Genomic DNA, 19,129 nt, shown 5'->3' with positions numbered 1-19,129 from the left:
CATGGAAATTACCGTTTCAAAAATTGTATATACATAGCAATTATGTATTATACCGAACTCATGAGTAGCGAATGAATTATATTTTTTCACTTCTAAATTTTTTTGTGATTTCACTTGCTTTGATTTTGTTTATTACTTGTGAACGCGCGTCATCGTATGTTGATAGAAGCTGACTAATAACAATTTGGGTTATTTTTCAACCCAACATTTTTCACGATCACTTTATCAATGGTACTGTTTATTTGCCTGATTTTAATATTTGTCATTTAACCTTCGGGACTGTTAAAGATCTTTCTGATTTACGATTTGAAGTAATTAGTTATCGCTTTGAATCATCACTTGTTGTCAACAAATTTTGATCAGTAAATCAAACAAGACGGAACTGATTTATATCTGCGAGGTTTAATCATATCCAATAAAAATGCTATTAGCAAATTCATATCGCATCTTTCAGTAACGCATTTTTCAGAAAAGGGCGCTAAAACTAAATGCTCCTCAAATATTTAGGTCTGGGCAAGTTTAACTTGCGAGTTTCAACGATTTGTGGTAAAAAAGAATTTGAGAAGACGTAATGTATTCTCATGGGTCGGTTTGACGTATAATGGTGTTGCAAAAATTTTTATTATTTGGCTAATGCTGTATAACATGTGTAACTGTGATTCATTGACATAATGGTCACTTGAGTTAAAGTAATGTTCTTTTTCTTGGGTTACGTAATTCTCAAGCTCCTTCGTCGACTTGTGGGTTCTTTTTAGTTTTATTGATTCCTACTTTATTGATTAGTATTTGTAATTTGTGTTCGAGTTTTCGAAATGAAAGGTCGTTGAAATCATGAATTGCATTTAATATATTGCCACGTATTGTGACCCCTTCTGTAATAATGTCTCTCATATTGAGAAAACGACATGAGAATTTTGCACTTTCAAATAGTTCATAGAAATATCTAGATAAAAACCTGTAGTGCATCCAATGTACAACTTATGAATAACCATCCATGTACAACTATAGATGTGATCAAGACGTAAAACATACGTCATTAATTTAGAAAATTCATGATACTTTTACCTAAAACTGGGCTTCGGTCATTGTTTTCACTGCAGTGAAATTCCGTATTCGGAAAGTTTTGCGCTAATTCTGCATTCGTATGCCTCAGGGAGACTTGCGTCTGTGTGATGACGTTTAAAACGTAAAAATAGACTTCTATCGAATGAACGGAATAGATGGGTAAATCGTATGTTTACCAAACGAATTGAAAGTTCGCAGTCCTCAAAAATTAGGTTTTGTTTCCAAAGTCTAATAATAGCCACGCGGGGTGATCAGAGCCGCCCCTGGACTGGATTCCACGGCAGATGCACACCACAGGGCGCTAGCGCTCCGCAAAACTGCACGCGAACGAATTCAATTTTGCACGCCGAAAATCTGCAATTGCTCACCAATGAAAATCGGTTTAAATGGTTTTTAAATCGATAATCCAGTAATACAAAGATGCCAGCAAATTGTAGCTCCATAATAGTCGACTACATACTAGCTTGCGAGATTTCGTCTGATCGAAAGATGCGAAGCAAAAGAGACCATATTTCATGATTGCTTGGCGGTATGGCGCATCGTGTTGAATTAAAGGAATCCCGTGAGAATAGTTATGGGCGAAACGATTGCTAGACTCCTCGCCGACGCTGGTGAGTTACGGCTCTGATTCAACTATAGTACGAATTCGAGCGCTTCGTGGTAAAGGTTTTAGTTCCCAGCAGTGGCGCAGCCTTTGGGGGGCCGGGGTTCCTTTTGAAATTTATGGAAAAGTAAAAAAGTCGCTATAACGCGTGCGACTGTTTTTGTCGGCGTGACGTGTTGTTTAGGCCTTAAACACCCTTGCGTCGGTGTTTCTTCTCCCTAAATCACGAAAATTTTGCCACGACAAAGATGATAATTTATTGGACACGTAGTGGACATAACGATCGTTTCAATATTATGTTGTTGTTGTTGTTCTTGTTCTTGTTCTTTGACACGTTTTTAAAAAGTCGCTTTTCTCTTCGAATACTGGACCAATTGCTTTGAAATTTTCAGTGGTTAAAGATTAATTTTTTCGCTAGAAGGCTATTACTTTTGTTTATTCTTAAATTTTATATGAATCCTATGAGATATGATATTTCATACAAAATTTCGCGGTATTTATTTTTACTCATGGGAACACTGTTTTACACTCATTTCAAGCGGTTTCGCGATCGATTGTCTTGCTCAGTACTACAGCTACTGTAGGTCGGTACTGGTAAGTTGCCATACAGGTACCGTAACGCAGTGAAATTGACTTATTCCTTCCGCGGTATTACTAATGCTGCAATGCAAGTTTTATAGCCTATCGTATGCGGAACGGAATATCAGACCTACAGGTTCGGTACCGGTACTGGTAGCTCAGTACGTAAGTACGATACTGGTACTGGTGCCGGTACCGGTGTCTTACCACAATGAAATTACCGTAACTTATTCTTTCACGGTCCTACCAGTGCAGTAATGCAAGCGTTGTAGCACTTGTAGCCTACTATATTTGTTTATTTTGATGAGAGTCTACTGGAAACAACATAAAATTTGAAAGGGAAGAATTGTTCTGTGATCAATTATCTGTCCTAAAGTGTAAACAACATAAAATTTGCAAGGGAACAACTGTTCTGTGATCAATTACCGTATATGGCCTACAGTGTACAGGTAAGATGCTGGCTGACTGCTAACCGGTACTGGTAGCTCAGTACGTAAGTACGATACTGGTACTGGTGCCGGTACCGGTGTCTTACCATAATGAAATTACCGTAACTTATTCTTTCACAGTCCTACCAGTGCAGTAATGCAAGCGTTGTAGCACTTGTAGCCTACTATATTTGTTTATTTTGATGAGAGTCTACTGGAAACAACATAAAATTTGAAAGGGAAGAATTGTTCTGTGATCAATTATCTGTCCTAAAGTGTAAACAACATAAAATTTGCAAGGGAACAACTGTTCTGTGATCAATTACCGTATATGGCCTACAGTGTACAGGTAAGATGCTGCCTGACTGCTAACTCAGTACCGCTTGACACGTTTTTAAAAAGTCGCTTTTCTCTTCGAATACTGGACCAATTGCTTTGAAATTTTTAGTGGTTAAAGATAAAAATTTTCTCCAGAAGGCTATTACTTTTTTTTTCGCTATGACGTCATCAAAATTATGTGACTCTACGTGTCCATATATTTGAGCATAGCTCTCTTGTTTCTTTTTGTACTCGCACAGAATTGTGAATCCATTGGGATTTATTATACATTTATCAGCGGCGATATGCTAAAGACAAACAAAGGAGCGAATCGCTGACGCAAATTTTTTGATTGAAAAGCGGCAATATAAAATAATAAAAATAAAACCGTAAACAAGTTGTTGTAGGAGGCCCGTGATAGATTAAAAACGCTTCTCTAGACATTGTATATCGCAAAACTTCATATTCCGACATTCTCTTTGATTGGCGTTAGGAACCATACGTCACTTAAATCAGTGGTTCCCAAACTTTTTTGTACCATCGCCCCCCCCCCCCCCCCCCCCAATTCCCGCCTCCCCTACAGTAATTTGTACAACTTCATCGCCACTTCAACCCCACTGCACTACGAAAAATATATATATAAAGTCAAAAAAGAATATATTACAGACCAAATAAACAAGAAGACAAATCATAGTCCATAGTGTTTTTTGATGAGCTTGGTGGTCTTCAGCGAGTTTTTTAATACTACCCGATTTACTGATGGAAAGGCTTGATTATTGATTACCGGTTACCAGTCCATGGCATTCATCAGCTATTTATTTGTTTCAGATTCATGGACTTGATAGGGGGGAAGCCGTAACAGACCATCTGCTACGCCTGCGGCAACATTTTGTTAAAATTAAGGGTTGCAAGTCTTGGAAAGTTTTTGTTTCACATTCATGTACTTGATAGTGGGGAAAGCCGTAACCGACCATCGGCTACGCCTGCGGCAACATTTTGTTAAAATTAAGGGTTGCAAGTCTTGGAAAGTTATTTGTTTCAGATTCATGGACTTGATAGTGGGGGAAGCCGTAACCGACCATCGGCTATGCCAGGGGTCGGCAACATTTTGTTAAAATTAAGGGCTGCAAGTCTTGGAAAGTTATTTGTTTCAGATTCATGGACTTGATAGTGGGGGAAGCCGTAACCGACCATCGGCTATGCTAGGGGTCGGCAACATTTTGTTAAAGTTAAGGGCTGCAAGTCTTGGAAAGTTATTTGTTTCAGATTCATGTACTTGATAGTGGGGGAAGCCGTAACCGACCATCGGCTACGCCAGGGTTCGGCAACCTTTTGTTAAAATAAAGGGTTGCAAGTCTTGGAAAGTTATTTGTTTCAGATTCATGGACTTGATAGTGGGGGAAGCCGTAACCGACCATCGGCTATGCTAGGGGTCGGCAACATTTTGTTAAAATTAAGGGCTGCAAGTCTTGGAAAGTTATTTGTTTCAGATTCATGGACTTGATAGTGGGGGAAGCCGTAACCGACCATCGGCTATGCTAGGGGTCGGCAACATTTTGTTAAAGTTAAGGGCTGCAAGTCTTGGAAAGTTATTTGTTTCAGATTCATGTACTTGATAGTGGGGGAAGCCGTAACCGACCATCGGCTACGCCAGGGTTCGGCAACCTTTTGTTAAAATAAAGGGTTGCAAGTCTTGGAAAGTTATTTGTTTCAGATTCATGGACTTGATAGTGGGGGAAGCCGTAACCGACCATCGGCTACGCTAGGGGGTCGGCAACCTTTTGGTAAAATTAAGTTTTTTGAAAGTTGAAAACGGCACAGCGCGTGCACAACGGAAACGGAACAGCACAATTCGTGAACTCAACTCAGTCGTCTTATTAAAAAAATTACAAATGACATTTAATGTGACAATGTCTTGTTGCTGCATCACGCTTGATAGCTTTTCGGCGGTACACTGAATGAAGCCAAGATTGGAACATTTTCTAAATGGGCCATCACTAATCCTAGTTCTCTACGTGTTCTTTGTAATGCTCATTTTTGAAAATAATTGTTTGCACACATATCAAATTTTAATAAAGATTTCTCAAATAAAATATAAATTTTATTTCCTCATTGCATTGCATCTCAAGGAGCTCCATTTGAATATTTTCAGCGCTATTGAAACTCTGCAGTCAGCATCAACTTTTCTGCGTGTTGCCATTAATTTGCCTAATTATATTTAAATTGTAGGATCGTTAAACGAGTAGCTGTTCACTAAATTGTTAGGTTATAATATAATTTAGTCTGAATGTGTCTCACGATAAATTCTGTTACGTAAAAAATATAATCTACTCCTCGAGCGTAGATTAAAAAATTAGTTCATCATCAAAACCGCCATTTTGTCGCTATAATTCAGTGAAGCGTCGCGTGCCAGATTATTTTACTCCGCGGGCCGTGGGTTGCCGACCCCTGGACTACGCGAGCTACCTGATGACGGGGAGGAGTCCGGCAATGGTCTCGCGTGTGATTATCGCCCAGGGGATTCAAACCTGCGAATGCACTCAGAGTATAGTAATCAAGTGCACGATGCGCCAACCGCCGAACAAAAACAGGTTTCACGAAATCGCCCCCTCCGTCTTTTTTGCCCCCTTCTGTATCGTTTTCGCCCACCAGGGAGCGATATTGCCCACTAATTTAAATCGAAACACAGTCAGTTGTGCGCGGTATATATCTTCTCATGCATTACTTTAAATTGCCGTCGAATATTTTGTGTTAATATTATACAAAGTTGGAAACGCGACTTTTCCCTGTTTTGATGATATATATATTGTGATAATTAATCTACAGTATATTCGATCAATTTTTATCGTACTAAAATAACTTTTACTCCGTCAGATTTTACAACAGACTTAGGGATTTTTCTAACGGTTTTATCATAAAAATAATCTGAGTGACAGCATTGCGATAAAGCGGAGTCAGTGTTGCAGGTACAGCTCAGATTTGTCGAATTCTCATCGAATTGCCTTGGTATTTTAGAGTAATGATCCCTTATTTTGTCGACGCAACCGCGGGTTAAATTGAATACAATTAAACTAAAAAAGCAAGACATTTTGAATATACCGTATCCTTCATGGATTGATCACTTGGCACAACAGAAAAATCATTCCGCGGGGATTTCGATGCGATAAATATGTATTTTGGATTTACTGATATACTTTAAATGTATTTTTATTGTACTAAATTAAATAGTACTGTAAGGGGTTCTATATCATATCTTAAGAATTTTTAACGACGATTTCGAACTCGCTAGATCTTGAAAATATGTATTAAAACTAAATACAATTAGGCAGTTTTTTATGTCCAGGGACTGCCGTGGTATTTGGAGAAGTAATGTTTTTATTTTGACGTAAGAAAACGCAACCTTGAGTTACGTTGGACATAATTAAATTAATATAGAAGAATATGTTGGATTCTCGTCATTGTCATGGATTGAATATTTTACACGACAGAAAAGTTATTGAATGATGGAAAAGTCGGTTCTTATAACGAGCTGCGTGATCGCGATGACTATTTCAGAAGGGAATGGGAATTTTCGATTTTGACCCCCCCCATTTTTAAAATCCTCGCTGTGCGCCTGGTTTTCAGTGAAAGTGGCTGTCGTTCCCAGGACTTTGGGGGAAGCGGGGAATTGGAGATAGATAAGCACAGCTTCCAATTGTGATTAGAAATTCGATTCAGGAATTCGTTTCGGTACGCATACAACTTGAAATTTTGATTGTATAGGTTTCCCTTATGATCAATTGCCATGAAGCTTCATTTTTCCACGAGGTGTATGTTTCAGTATTGCCGCTCTTCCTTTAAATTAATAAAGGAAGAGGACCTGAAGTAATATTTGCATTAGGCGATTTTTGTTTCACTTTTCTGCCAATATAGGGGGGGGGGGGATTTGGCCTGGCATTTATTCATCGCGTTGACCAATTACATAACCCACATACACAATTGGCACAGTAAAGAAAGTGTACATAAAGTAAACTTATGATCGATCGAATATTTGATATACAAGTCCTGCCAATGCTTGTGCATGAATCAGAATCGATGATACATTATCCTCATGGTGTTGCATACGAAACTTTTAGATGAACCCAGAATTGCAAAACAAAATATTATTGTAAAATATTTTTATTTTTAAATCGAACACACATGAATCAGTATAAAATTAACAACAAACTGCACAAATAAGTTTGTAGTAGTCGTGAATATCACAAAAAGAACTTTGAAACTTAAAGTAACTAGAACTAAATATTTGTCACATCTACAATTCAATCTAAAATAAATTTTGGTCAGTCAGGTTCGACTTGTACCGAGACATTATTCGTTGACTGGGTAGAATTGATTGTCAGGCTAATAAATTAATGTGTAGAAAATGCTGCAGTTAAGCTTTATATCTTGCTTCTATCTGAAAATGTTTAAGACCTGAAACAAGAAAAAAAAACTTGATAACATATTTTCGTGGGTATTTAATTTGGTCTTTATGCGCTAAGCTTCATTATATGTATATAATGACATGACTATCATCTTTGGTGCGCAGTGCACACACTTTTCTGGTTGTTCTCATTTTGAATGAACAACTAATGTAAGTAGGTTTTGTATGCACTGTGCTTTTAATTTTCGGCGAAATAACATTTTTGATACAAGCTACCGGGCCTGGCTGTTGATGAAAATGTAATGTAGAAATGCTTCTAACAATAATTCTTGCAAAAAAAAGATAATCTGTTTCTTGTTCTCTTACCTGCTAAAGCAGACTGATATCCTGCATTAAAATCAGTGGCAACTTCATTAGAAACAAAGTCGCTTCTTTTATCAACGTAAATACCCTTTTCACTTGGTCCCCCGACCAATGCTCCGTACAAAGTGAAATGATTGCCAGCAGGATTGTTGTATGCTGAATTCCAATCGCATGCACTCGGTGGAGGAGGACATGAGCTGAATGAAAGAATGTGTGTAATGTCTTTGTGTAAAGTTATTACAGGAAGATCTGAATTCCATAATTGAATTGTTAATAATACCTCGATCTATGATGAGGCCGAACTGGTGGATTTCTCCCATAACCAACGACGTAGCTTCTTCCTGCATCTCCAAGCATAAGATGAATTTGCTTCTCAGCGAATTTTATGAGTTTTGCCTTTTCTCGCATTGGTGGTTGCAAGTTGGCAGCTGTCAGACTGATGAAAGCAGCACTGGCTGAATAAAATTAAGTGAATACAATGTTATTTAAAGTATATTGAACAATTCTCTAAGCAAATGTCTTATTTGAGATATCTTTATTCCACAGGTATTGGTAATGAATTGTTTGCAAGGAAAATACCGAATTGTTACTCACCAGCATATCTGTTGGATCCCCATTGGTCGAGCCACACCATCCCTTTTGGCGTCTTTTTATAACTTGTTAAGAAATTTTGATAGCTCATAATATGTTCTCTGTATTTCTCATCACCGGTCAACTGTGCTATCAAAACCTATAATTGTAAAAAAACAAAGTTGATTTAATAGGCGAAGGAAAAATATAACTGTTTCATAATCCCCAATAATATTCCCACATTGTCTTGTTCATGTCGGAGTTTGGTATATATATATATTTGGGATCACATGAAGATATCATATGTATCTCGTAGGCCGTAGGGGGTCTTGAAATCCTCGAATGTATAACGAATTTGACATATAATTTCTAGGGCTAAATCTTTGTGTCATTCAGACTTTCTGAAGGTCAGTTCAAACAGTTCTTTAAAATGGGCTAACATTACTTTTATCCCGTTTTCCTTAAAGTAGCGGAAATTCTTGAAAACAAAAGTCACCTGTGATCCAGCCCTCTTGTCGTCCCAAGAAAACATCTTTGGAGTGTGTGAACCTCCGTATTGATTGTATTTTCTGACTCCATCATCTAGATACGATTTCTTGCCAGTTGCTTTGGCCAACCACAATGCGCTCCAGACCAACTCGTCATTGTAACCGCTGTATGATCGATAATACCCTCCGACAGCAGGTATAGCTTTATGATAATCGCCCCTGAAGGACGGAAAGTAAATTTATGATATTGTTTTGAAGTACCCTATTGATCGCCGTAATATCATAAAATTAAAATTATTGTTTGCGTGCTTCATTCATCAACTATTGTCATATCAAAATTTGAACTTGAGACGGGGCGAATAGTTCGAAGTTGACTACAATTAAATCACTCGGGTCCATGAATTGCTCTTTCCAAATCATTCAAAATATTAAACGTTTCCATTCCGTCTCTTACCTATATTTATCAGCAAATTCATATAGTTCTTCAGCGTGTCTTAAAAGAAGTTTGGAGTATTTGGAGTCTTCACGTTGGAACAATATTGAAATAGCAGCAAGGGCGGCAGCGACCTCACCCGCCAATTCTGTACCAGGGCTCTTTTTAGTAATTTTAAATGCTGGTCTTCTCATGTTCATGTCTTCTGCTTTACCCCAATAAGAATGATCAGCTCCACCATCACCAACCTGATATTAATAGAAAAAGAGTCATCAGAAGTGTATTAATTTTGTCACTAGCCGAGCTATACATATTTTCACAATTTCAAAGGATTTATAAATGTTGCCTTTGTCCGATAGTGTAGAAAGAAATAGCTTATTTGAATATTTCACCACTAAAAATCGTGAAAAGCCTGTCAGCGTTTAACATGCTTACGGTTTTTGAAACATACCTGGCCATAAAGTTCATATTTGCTCGAGTGTGCTTTTACAAGAAAGTCTGAAACCCATTTAAGTGATGACAACATATTCTTGTATTCATTCGCATCTTTGTAAGCATCTTTAAACTCAATTGCACCCCACGCCAGAGTTGTTGCTGACCAAGCCATTGGAAAAACGAACTTGACATGGTCACCAGCTGAAACGCAACGTAATTTTGTTGAATAATTTGTCAGTATAATTAGTGATGTTTAGATATGTAAATAACGTTTAAGCGGGACAGTGGATGAAGGAAAAGCGTTCTTTCACCTTTTTATCTTTTCAGTTTATTAAAACAAAATTCAGCTATGGATTTCATATGGCCTAGTTTAACGTAGTAATTTAACTCGCTTTTGTACGACGCGTGCTTGCATTTCTAAAAATAAATTTGTTTTTAGTCGAAAGCATGTAGCTATGGTGACTCATTTTCAAAAACAGTATAACTTTATTCATCCATTTTCTACATTAATGGAATAGCGGCAATTTCGTGTGGTTTAATTATGTAATTTGCTTAATTTGTGAATGATATTGCGCTTATACGGATGCTTATCTGTACCATATGTTACAAATGAACCTTGTATCTGTTCCAAATGTCAGTAGAGTCATCGATGACCTCATAATTCATGATTGTTGAATTATTCGGTCATAATTATTAGGGAAATTATACTTGTATATATCTGTTTCTGTACATCTGTATATATCGGTTTAAAAACAAATTGTTACTTAAAGTTATCTTGTCCATTTATATTTACGATCATCCGATACCATTGCAATATTGTATCGACTTTTTGTGTGGGTTAATATAAGAGAGTTCAGGTGGCATTTTGACGAGCAACAACAAACTAACATTTATAAAGATAAGGAAAATTACTCACCATCGTACCATCCTCCAGTTAAGTCGAGTCCAACATCACATCCGTCTTTAAGTCCTGAGTCTCCTCTCCATGGAATTCTATTGTCTTTTGGTAATTTACCAGATCTTTGAGCCTCATAGAACAATATTGACATAGTCAAGACTTCATTGTAGTCATATGGCGATCGTTCTGATGAAATAATATTAAATATAAATGCTCACTATATTTTATTGGATAGGTTATGTTAAGTAAGGTTATTCGTGTCAAATGCATGTCATAAAGTAGTTACCTTTCAGAGGTGATTTCTTGTACGATACTCTGATCTGTCCCGGATCCACAGGTGCGTATCCATCTCTTCCACTGCATCGTGGTCCTGAGAGTCGGGGTCTGAATTATAAGATGGACTCGTTAAGATATACCGCTGAAGTTTTGTTATAAGTCTTTATGGAAACAAATAATCATCATATCATCCCCGTTATCGATTCTTTTTGTGTTGACTTACCTTGCGGTCGTAGTAACCACCGGTCTCTGCCAAGTATCTTGATGTTCATTGTTGTTGTTGCTTTCCCAGTGATTATCATTATTTTGCCAATTGTTGTTTGATGATTCTGTTGGTCTGTATTTCTTCTCATTTTCTTTTCTTTCTTTCTCTGCTCGTTCCCGTTCTTTTCGTTCTCTTTCTCTCTCTTCTCTTTCGCGTTTTTCTCTTTCTCTGTCTAGTTCCTTCTTTTCTTTTTGTATTCTTTTCTGTCTTACTCCTTCTTGCTGTTCTTGTTTTTGTATCTCTTCTAGAGACAGTTTCTGTCCACCTTCCCAAATTGAATATCAAAATTTAATTTGCGGAACAAGAAGAAATCTAATATTAAGATTTTGCTCATAATATATTACATACCTCCATCTCTTCTTTCAAAAATTCCATTTCCTAACAATGTTGGCTCCTCTCCATTTTCACATACGTACACAATTCCTATCAAAGAGAGTGGGCGGGTTAGTTTAGTTAAAATAAATCCTAGGTCAGGCGATTTATCAGTAACATTGTTGCATTATTCAGTAGACATTTTACAAAGTTTTTATGTACCTGGTGGTGCATAGTGTGATCTCATCAACGGAACCATTAAGAATTCTGAAGGTTCACGTAATTCCGAGTTCCATTCTTGTGGTCGAATCAGCCACACAGTTCCATCAGATGAATGTTCAGATGCAACTGCTTCCCAGCACTGTATATATAGCCAAAAAAGTAAATTTTTAGATAAACTTTTTTTTCTTCAAGATTAAAAATTGATCTTTTATTAATAAATCCACGGCCATCCCTCTGAACAGAAAAGAAAACATACCTCTATTGCTTCTATAGGTTCGGCAAATACGATTTTCACTGTCCAGTCCGAAACTACATTTTTAACGGGCACTCTTATTTCAACATTAAACTTATATTTTCTTCCATTTCCATCAGCCAGATTGTTGCCAGCATCATACCCAGAGTTAACAACTTTGTAGCTGTTGTGAAGAACTGAATGAAATAAGCGGAAATTTAAATCATTTCATTCAAAATGCAACTTTGTGTCGAAATCAAATTGAAATTTATTCGACATTGATGCTTTTGTAAAATACTGTCGTATTCATGTTCTAATTATATATGAGTCTGTTCCAGTAAGATATTGATAAGCATTCAATGCTCCACTATCTCGGTACATTTAGTTACGAGTATGGATGGGTTATATGGCCTAAATTGCTGTGAAATGATCTATTACACGTACGTTGGCATTTTCCTTTGTGCTTCTGCACCATTTTGCTTGCGATTTTGTACTCCGGCATATCTTCTGGGTATTGTGGAACGGTTGTCCTTGGCTTTGGCTTGTTAGTGGTTTGAATCCTTTTTGGTTTTCTAGTTTTCGGACGTTTTGAAGATGGCCTTGTAGTCGGTTTTCTGCGTGGAGGAGGGGTAGCTCTGGGTTTTGGTTTTCTTCCATTGCGTTTAATGCTTCTTGTTGTTCTTCGTGGAACAACAGTAGTTCGTCTGATGAAACGTGGCCATGCAGTCGGTTTTACTACTTTTTTGGTCCTTGGTCTGGCTGGTGGTCGTACGGTATAAGTGTATGCAGTTGTTCGTGGAGCTTGCTTTTTCTAAATGATGTTTGATTTAGAGTTAGGGCTATCCATGTTTTACTACTCCCAAGTAATATATTAAATACAATAAATTCGATTTGTGATTCGGACTATCATCATACAACTCAAAGAAGAGGGTTGTACATTATCTCCTTTGAATTACGTTTTAAAAAGAAGAATCCACAGGATCGCTACAGAGTGGAATACTGGGCGGAGTGCTTTCGGGTTGGAGAACAAACTACCCAGATTTGTCCTAAAGTCGAACATGTACAAAAGCAGAAACCTCAATGGTTTACTTTACAACGTGGTTAAATTTACAGCTCTGTTTCCATATAAGGAATAAGACGAATAAATTTTATACCTGCTTATTCATGAGGTAACAAGAAGCATCTTCAATTCTTTCCGCGTAAAAAGCGATGGTAGCTGGAAATAAAATAATTCATTATGTTTAGGACTTAGTTATATCGCTTTGAGTTGAATAACCGTGCCATTCTGGATTATGCTGATTCAAAATACTAAAATTCATTTCGTTGTATGCAAATACAAATAGGAAAATACGAATTAAAGAATTTTTACAATGAATCAATTCGTACCAGAAAATCCTTGCATTTCCTGCATGGACGCTCCCTCGACCACAAAAGTGAAGGAAAACGTTCTCATTTCATGTAGATTGGGATTGTGTGCTCTATTGACAAAAGTTATGTACTGATTGTTTATCATAGCCGTCACTTCAGCGTTCCATACAAGAATCCTTGAACCCTTCGGGAGAGGCCTGTTTTGTAAAGAATAAGTTAAAACTCGAAAACGATATGATGTGTTGTGCTTTTTATTCACGAATAATATATATGCAATTTCTGCTCGAGATTTTCTATTAGAGAATTCACGGTATACATTACCTGCTGAAGACAACCAATGTTGTCCATCCATTTCTAACTTGAGTTTTTGTTCTTACAGTGACTTCGATATTTGCCCCATCAGGCCAATAATCAATGACCTAAAATTAAAAATATTTGATGATTTGCAGATGATTTATTCGGCCATTCCTTTCTTATAAGGATAAAAAGGCGGAGTGACTTTGTCAATGTTTTCTGCGGGAAGTCTCAAGAGCAGTCAATTATACGTCCAAATAATTATATAAGACGGCAAGCTAACGATTTCTTTGTGAATTCAAGTGCATCCGCTTCAAATCAAATCATATACGTTCAAATAAGTATACAGAACGACGAGCAAACGATTTCTTTGTGAATTCAAGTGCATCGGCTTCAAATCAAATCATATACATCCAAATAATTATATAGAACGACGAGCAAATCATTCCTTCGTGAATGCAAGTGCATCCGCTTCAAATCAAATCATAACCACTAAAGTCGGCTTGTTCAATAAAATATGTGATTTAATGTGTGTACCGAGTACAGAGGACTACTTGTAATAATGTAATTACAGTTCAATATCATCGTTCACTACGGTCGTTTCATTTGACCCTAATAATTGTGTTAACTTATTTAAAAACTACCTTGTATGAATTTCCAATAAAGTATGGTTGAGGACATCCGTAAAAGTTGTATGCTCTTGCGTATCCGCCTGACAGTTGTCGGTAATCTGAGCACAAAAGAAATAATCATTAATTTTTGCCAAACATTGACTCGAGTGTTTACACTGACTTGAACGTATTATATCAACTCAAATTAAATTGTTTTATTACACAATGCTATTTTACTAAAATTCATTCAATTGTCTTACCATTGAACACAGCTGAGTCGGGGGCGAGTTCGAGTGCTCTGCAAAAATAAATATTGATTTTACAATAAGAAAGTTTCTTTTCATTATTCACAAACAACGATATATTTTACTTACGTGTTATCATATTTCACAGTGTCGGTTTTTGCTTGTACGACGTAAAGCGCTGTAACAAAATATTAAAATTTATGACACAACTTCAATACACGATACCAGGATGAATGGTTTTATGCCAAGCGTAAATTAATGCCGGCGATATATTGACAGTTTTTCACACTACTTGATGATTTACAAATATTATTTTTAATATAGGAATACGATATTTGGGAGTTTTTTAGTTATGAAATAGATAGCCATTAGTCACAAGAATGGAATATATCAATTTTGTAATATCTGTACATTAACGTAAAAAGTTCGGCGCTCCAGAAGTGCGTGTACCAATGTGGAGGTAACTAATTTTGTTCTCTCACTTTACATCAGGTTGTGTACAGGGAATGAAAGCTATGGACAGAGAATATATTCACTCGGCTAACACAGACAGTCCCCGGACTCGTAATAGAACTAAAATAAGCAGAATCGCAATAATAATCTGAAACAGATAATTAAATTACAAAACTGCTTTTCGACATTTAGTTACTTAAAAGTTGCTGTTACTCACCAAAAAGTAGCACAGTAAGATGTATCCTCATCTTGTTGCACGGTTGTTTCGCCGATGCAATGTGTCGAAAATAAATAAATAAGTAAATAGTTATGTTATGAATAGTTCGCTGGAAAAGTTTTAAATTTAATTTTAACAACGGATAGAGGAGAAAACTGACGATGTATTTTGTTTTCTTCAACGATTGTCGTAGCTTGTGGCCTTGTTTCTTTATTATCTTTATCATTAAGAACATAAATCTTTTTCTAACGGGATATCCGTATTCGTATAGTTTGTCATTACAATATTCACTTTTATGAGCGAATACAAACGGAATATAGTATCACTGCAACAAACGTGTGGTGTTTTATAGTTGCGATTGGGATTTTTTTACGCTACCTCAATTTTATTATTAGTCACACGTTTTTATTTTGTCTCTCGTGGCATTTTAAATGAATATTTAAAAATTGAACTCGTCGCTTTGCCAAAGGGCATAAATATGACGTAATTGCAGCAGTCTGCGTCAGTCTGAAACTTCGAGTCATAGTGTGGCGTTGGTTTTTGTGCAGTTCAAACTCGGTTAAATAACCAAACGATGTTTTCACCGACCAATTTTTAATTCTTTACGTTTATTGTCCATAACTTCTCAAAGTCGAGCTGTTATTTTGAGATTTCTCCAATACGTCATGCTGTTCCATTAATTTCATGGAAATTACCGTTTCAAAAATTGTATATCCATAGCAATTATGTATTATACCGAACTCATGAGTAGCGAATGAATTATATTTTTTCACTTCTAAATTTTTTTGTGATTTCACTTGCTTTGATTTCGTTTATTACTTGTGAACGTGCGTCATCGTATGTTGATAGAAGCTGGCTAATAACAATTTGGGTTATTTTTCAACCCAACATTTTTCACGATCACTTTATCAATGGTACTGTTTATTTGCCTGATTTTAATATTTGTCATTTAACCTTCGGGACTGTTAAAGATCTTTCTGAGTTACGATTTGAAGTAATTAGTTATTGGTTTGACTCATCACTTGTTGTCAATTAAATTTTGATCAGTAAATCAAACAAGACGGAACTGATTTATATCTGCGAGGTTTAATCATATCCAATAAAAATGCTATTAGCAAATTCATATCGCATCTTTCAGTAACGCATTTTTCAGAAAAGGGGCGCTAAAACTAAATGATTCTTAAATATTTGAGTCTGGGCAAGTTTAACTTGCAAATTTCAACGATTTGTGGTATAAAACATTTTGAGAAGACGTAATGTTTTCTCATGGGTCTGCTTGAGAAGTGTGTGTGTCTCAAGTGTTGCAAATATTTAGTATTTGTTTCATGTTGGATAACATGTGTAACTGTGATTCATTGACATAATGGTCACTTGAGTTAAAATAATGCTCTTTTTCTTGGGTTACGTAATTCTCAAGCGTCTCCATCGACTCGCACTTGAGTTATTTCTTAGTTTTATTGATTCCTACTTTATTTATTAGTATTGGTAATTTGTGTTTGAGTTTTCGAATGAAAGGTCGTTGAAATCATGAATTGCATGAAATATCGCATCTAATATATTGCCACGTAATGTAACTACTGCTGTAATAATGTCTCTAATATTGAGAAAACGATATGGACATTTTGCACTTTAAAATTGGTCATAGAAAGATTTAGATAAAACCTGTAGTGCATCCAATGTACAACTTATGTATAACCATCCATGTACAACTATAGACGCGATCAAGACGCGCGTAAAACATTCGTCATAATTATCGAAAATTCATGATTTTTCGAATAATACCTAAAACTGGGATTCGGCCATTGTCGCAGTGCGATGAAATTGTTAAACGTTCGTATTCGGAAAGTTTCGCGCTAATTCTGCATTCATATGCCTCAAGGACACTTGCGTCTGTGTGATGACGTCTAAAACGTAAAAATAGACTTCCATCGAATCAATAGAATAGATGGTTAAATCCTATGTTTACCAAACGAATTGAAAGCTCGCAGTTCTCAAAAATTAGTTTTTTGTTGTCAGAAATATAATAATAATAAGGTTAAACTTTTTGTTAATTGCCTGACGTAAATTGCGCAAATAAAAATTACAAAATACTCTATAATGAACTATAGTACGAATTCAGGCGCTTCGTGTTAAAGGGTTTAGCTCCCAGTGAAATTGGCTGTGTTTCCTAGGAGTTTGGGAGGAATTGGAGGTAGATATGCACAGCTTTCCATTGTGATTGCAAATTCGATTAAAGGATTTGTTTCGATACGCATACAACATGATATTTCGATTGTATGCGTTTCCCTTATCATCAATTGCAAGGGAGCTTCATTTTTTCACGGGGTCTGATGATTTGATTCGTGGTTAACTTCAATAAAAAGGTCAGTCAAATCATAGATCCTGTATATATTTTATTACTTCATGCTTCGATATTGCCGCTCTTCATTTGAATTAAAAAGATCAGGACCTGACGTAATATTCATAATAGGCTATTTTTGTTTCACTTTTCTGCCAATATATCAACAAACAATATATCATACGCCATTTCATGCGTCACGAGTAAATCCACAAAAAGAACATTCGAACTGAATGCTTTTTTGTACATGAAAATCAAATGAAGAACATCTAGTTATTCAATGGTATTCTATTCGATATCACCGTTCCATTCTTAGATTGTCATAGTTCGCTTTCACCGACGATAGTTATATTCACATGTAATTAGGTTTGCTATATGCATTGTTCATTTACTTCCTGTTGAATCATCTCTCTTGATCGCCTAAACCTCCCTCTTAAAAATGTCTTCAACGGGAATCCAACCATCTCTGATTCCATCTAGTTATATTATTTTATGACAAATATCATTACTTAGTTACTGTGAAATTCGTGATTCGGGAAAATGATGAGATCTTGTCGTATGAGTTGCCTAATATAAATATAGATGTAAATTTAAATGTTCTCTAATGTAAAATTCTTTCATGCTCACTTTGTTTGTTTCGACGACACAAATAACGACAGTTTGTCAAGTCAAATAAGGCGATATTCAGGCATCATGAAGTCATGACATATTTCCGCGAGAATTAACTTGGTGAACCAACCACTAAATTTGTTGTTTCATGATGCTTTTCAAAGTAAGCAGTTATTCTGGCTAATGTACAAACTGGTGCAAATGTTTTTTTTTTGCTCTTTTTTTATTTAACTTATATATACGTGACATTGTCTCGTGTACGAAGGTTTGCTGTATGCAGATGTTTGAAACTAACTGAATTATTCATTTCGTTTATTCAACAATAATCTGAATTCAAATGAGTTATATTTAATTTTTGAACATTGATATGCAAATTTGTATTTAATACCAACGTTTTTTATTTGCTGTATCATGGAAGTGCCTGCCTGTAAGCTTCGTTGTAGTGTAAAATTTTAGGTTCAATCAGTATTAAGTGGTGATATGTTATTATTTTCTTAATAAATCGTTATTATTTTGACACAATTTTTTGAACGTAGCGAAATATTATATTTATTATTTTTGAACCGCATGTCGCATCTTCAATAGTAATGCAAAAAACTACGATGCTTCTGTAGTTCTACATTTTGCAAAAGTATTTCATTGCGTAATATGAAATAAAATTCGGATTTTGGAGATTTATTGGAAACCCTTCACTATTATTTTAGAGCGGGACATACCATTTGGAATTGAAATTCAGCGTTCATATTCTTTTTCACTCACTTACAGTATAATAAAAGACGTTTGTTTTGAATCTCTAGTGATTTCCAATAAATCAAACAGAATCTTCGCGACACTTTATTCAAAACTTTGGATTGTAATAAAATATTTAGACGGCTAAATAAAGCGGAAAATTAAACGTGTTACATTGCCATTCAAAATATTCAGGTCATCGATGTGACCGGTTATTATTAATGGAAGTTAGTAGGGTTTTGTAACAATGCGTGATAGACTTGATTGGACATTCGTGTACCTTACTTTCCATGAACGATGTATGACAGAAACTGGCTATCAAATCTAAAAATTTAGTTCCATTTGAGCTTATTTTCTTTTCTTCGTTTTATTTTT

The 19,129-nt window shown here is 36.0% G+C and overlaps 2 protein-coding genes across 2 annotated transcripts in view; one reads left to right on the top strand and one right to left on the bottom strand.

Moving 5' to 3' along the window:
* The window catches only part of LOC120331002 (uncharacterized), a 141,389-nt gene that overhangs the window by 42,673 nt on the left and 79,587 nt on the right, over positions 1-19,129 (top strand). The gene's annotated exons all lie outside the window — the stretch shown is intronic.
* LOC144424482 (uncharacterized) lies at positions 7,135-15,355 on the bottom strand. Its single transcript, XM_078113827.1, has 21 exons — positions 15,079-15,355; positions 14,538-14,586; positions 14,424-14,461; positions 14,197-14,282; positions 13,580-13,677; positions 13,277-13,455; positions 13,045-13,106; positions 12,335-12,701; positions 11,915-12,087; positions 11,659-11,797; positions 11,473-11,547; positions 11,083-11,389; positions 10,870-10,967; positions 10,602-10,769; positions 9,702-9,886; positions 9,272-9,498; positions 8,826-9,036; positions 8,354-8,489; positions 8,040-8,214; positions 7,763-7,956; positions 7,135-7,446 (listed from the first exon to the last, which is right to left on the bottom strand). The coding sequence occupies exons 1-21, from the start codon at positions 15,311-15,313 to the stop codon at positions 7,406-7,408; spliced, it is 3,243 nt and encodes a 1,080-aa protein (XP_077969953.1). The 5' UTR covers positions 15,314-15,355; the 3' UTR covers positions 7,135-7,405.

Source organism: Styela clava, chromosome 6, assembly GCF_964204865.1.
Source record: "Styela clava chromosome 6, kaStyClav1.hap1.2, whole genome shotgun sequence".
NCBI classification, from domain to species: domain Eukaryota; kingdom Metazoa; phylum Chordata; class Ascidiacea; order Stolidobranchia; family Styelidae; genus Styela; species Styela clava.
This window is presented reverse-complemented; position numbering and strand designations above follow the sequence as displayed.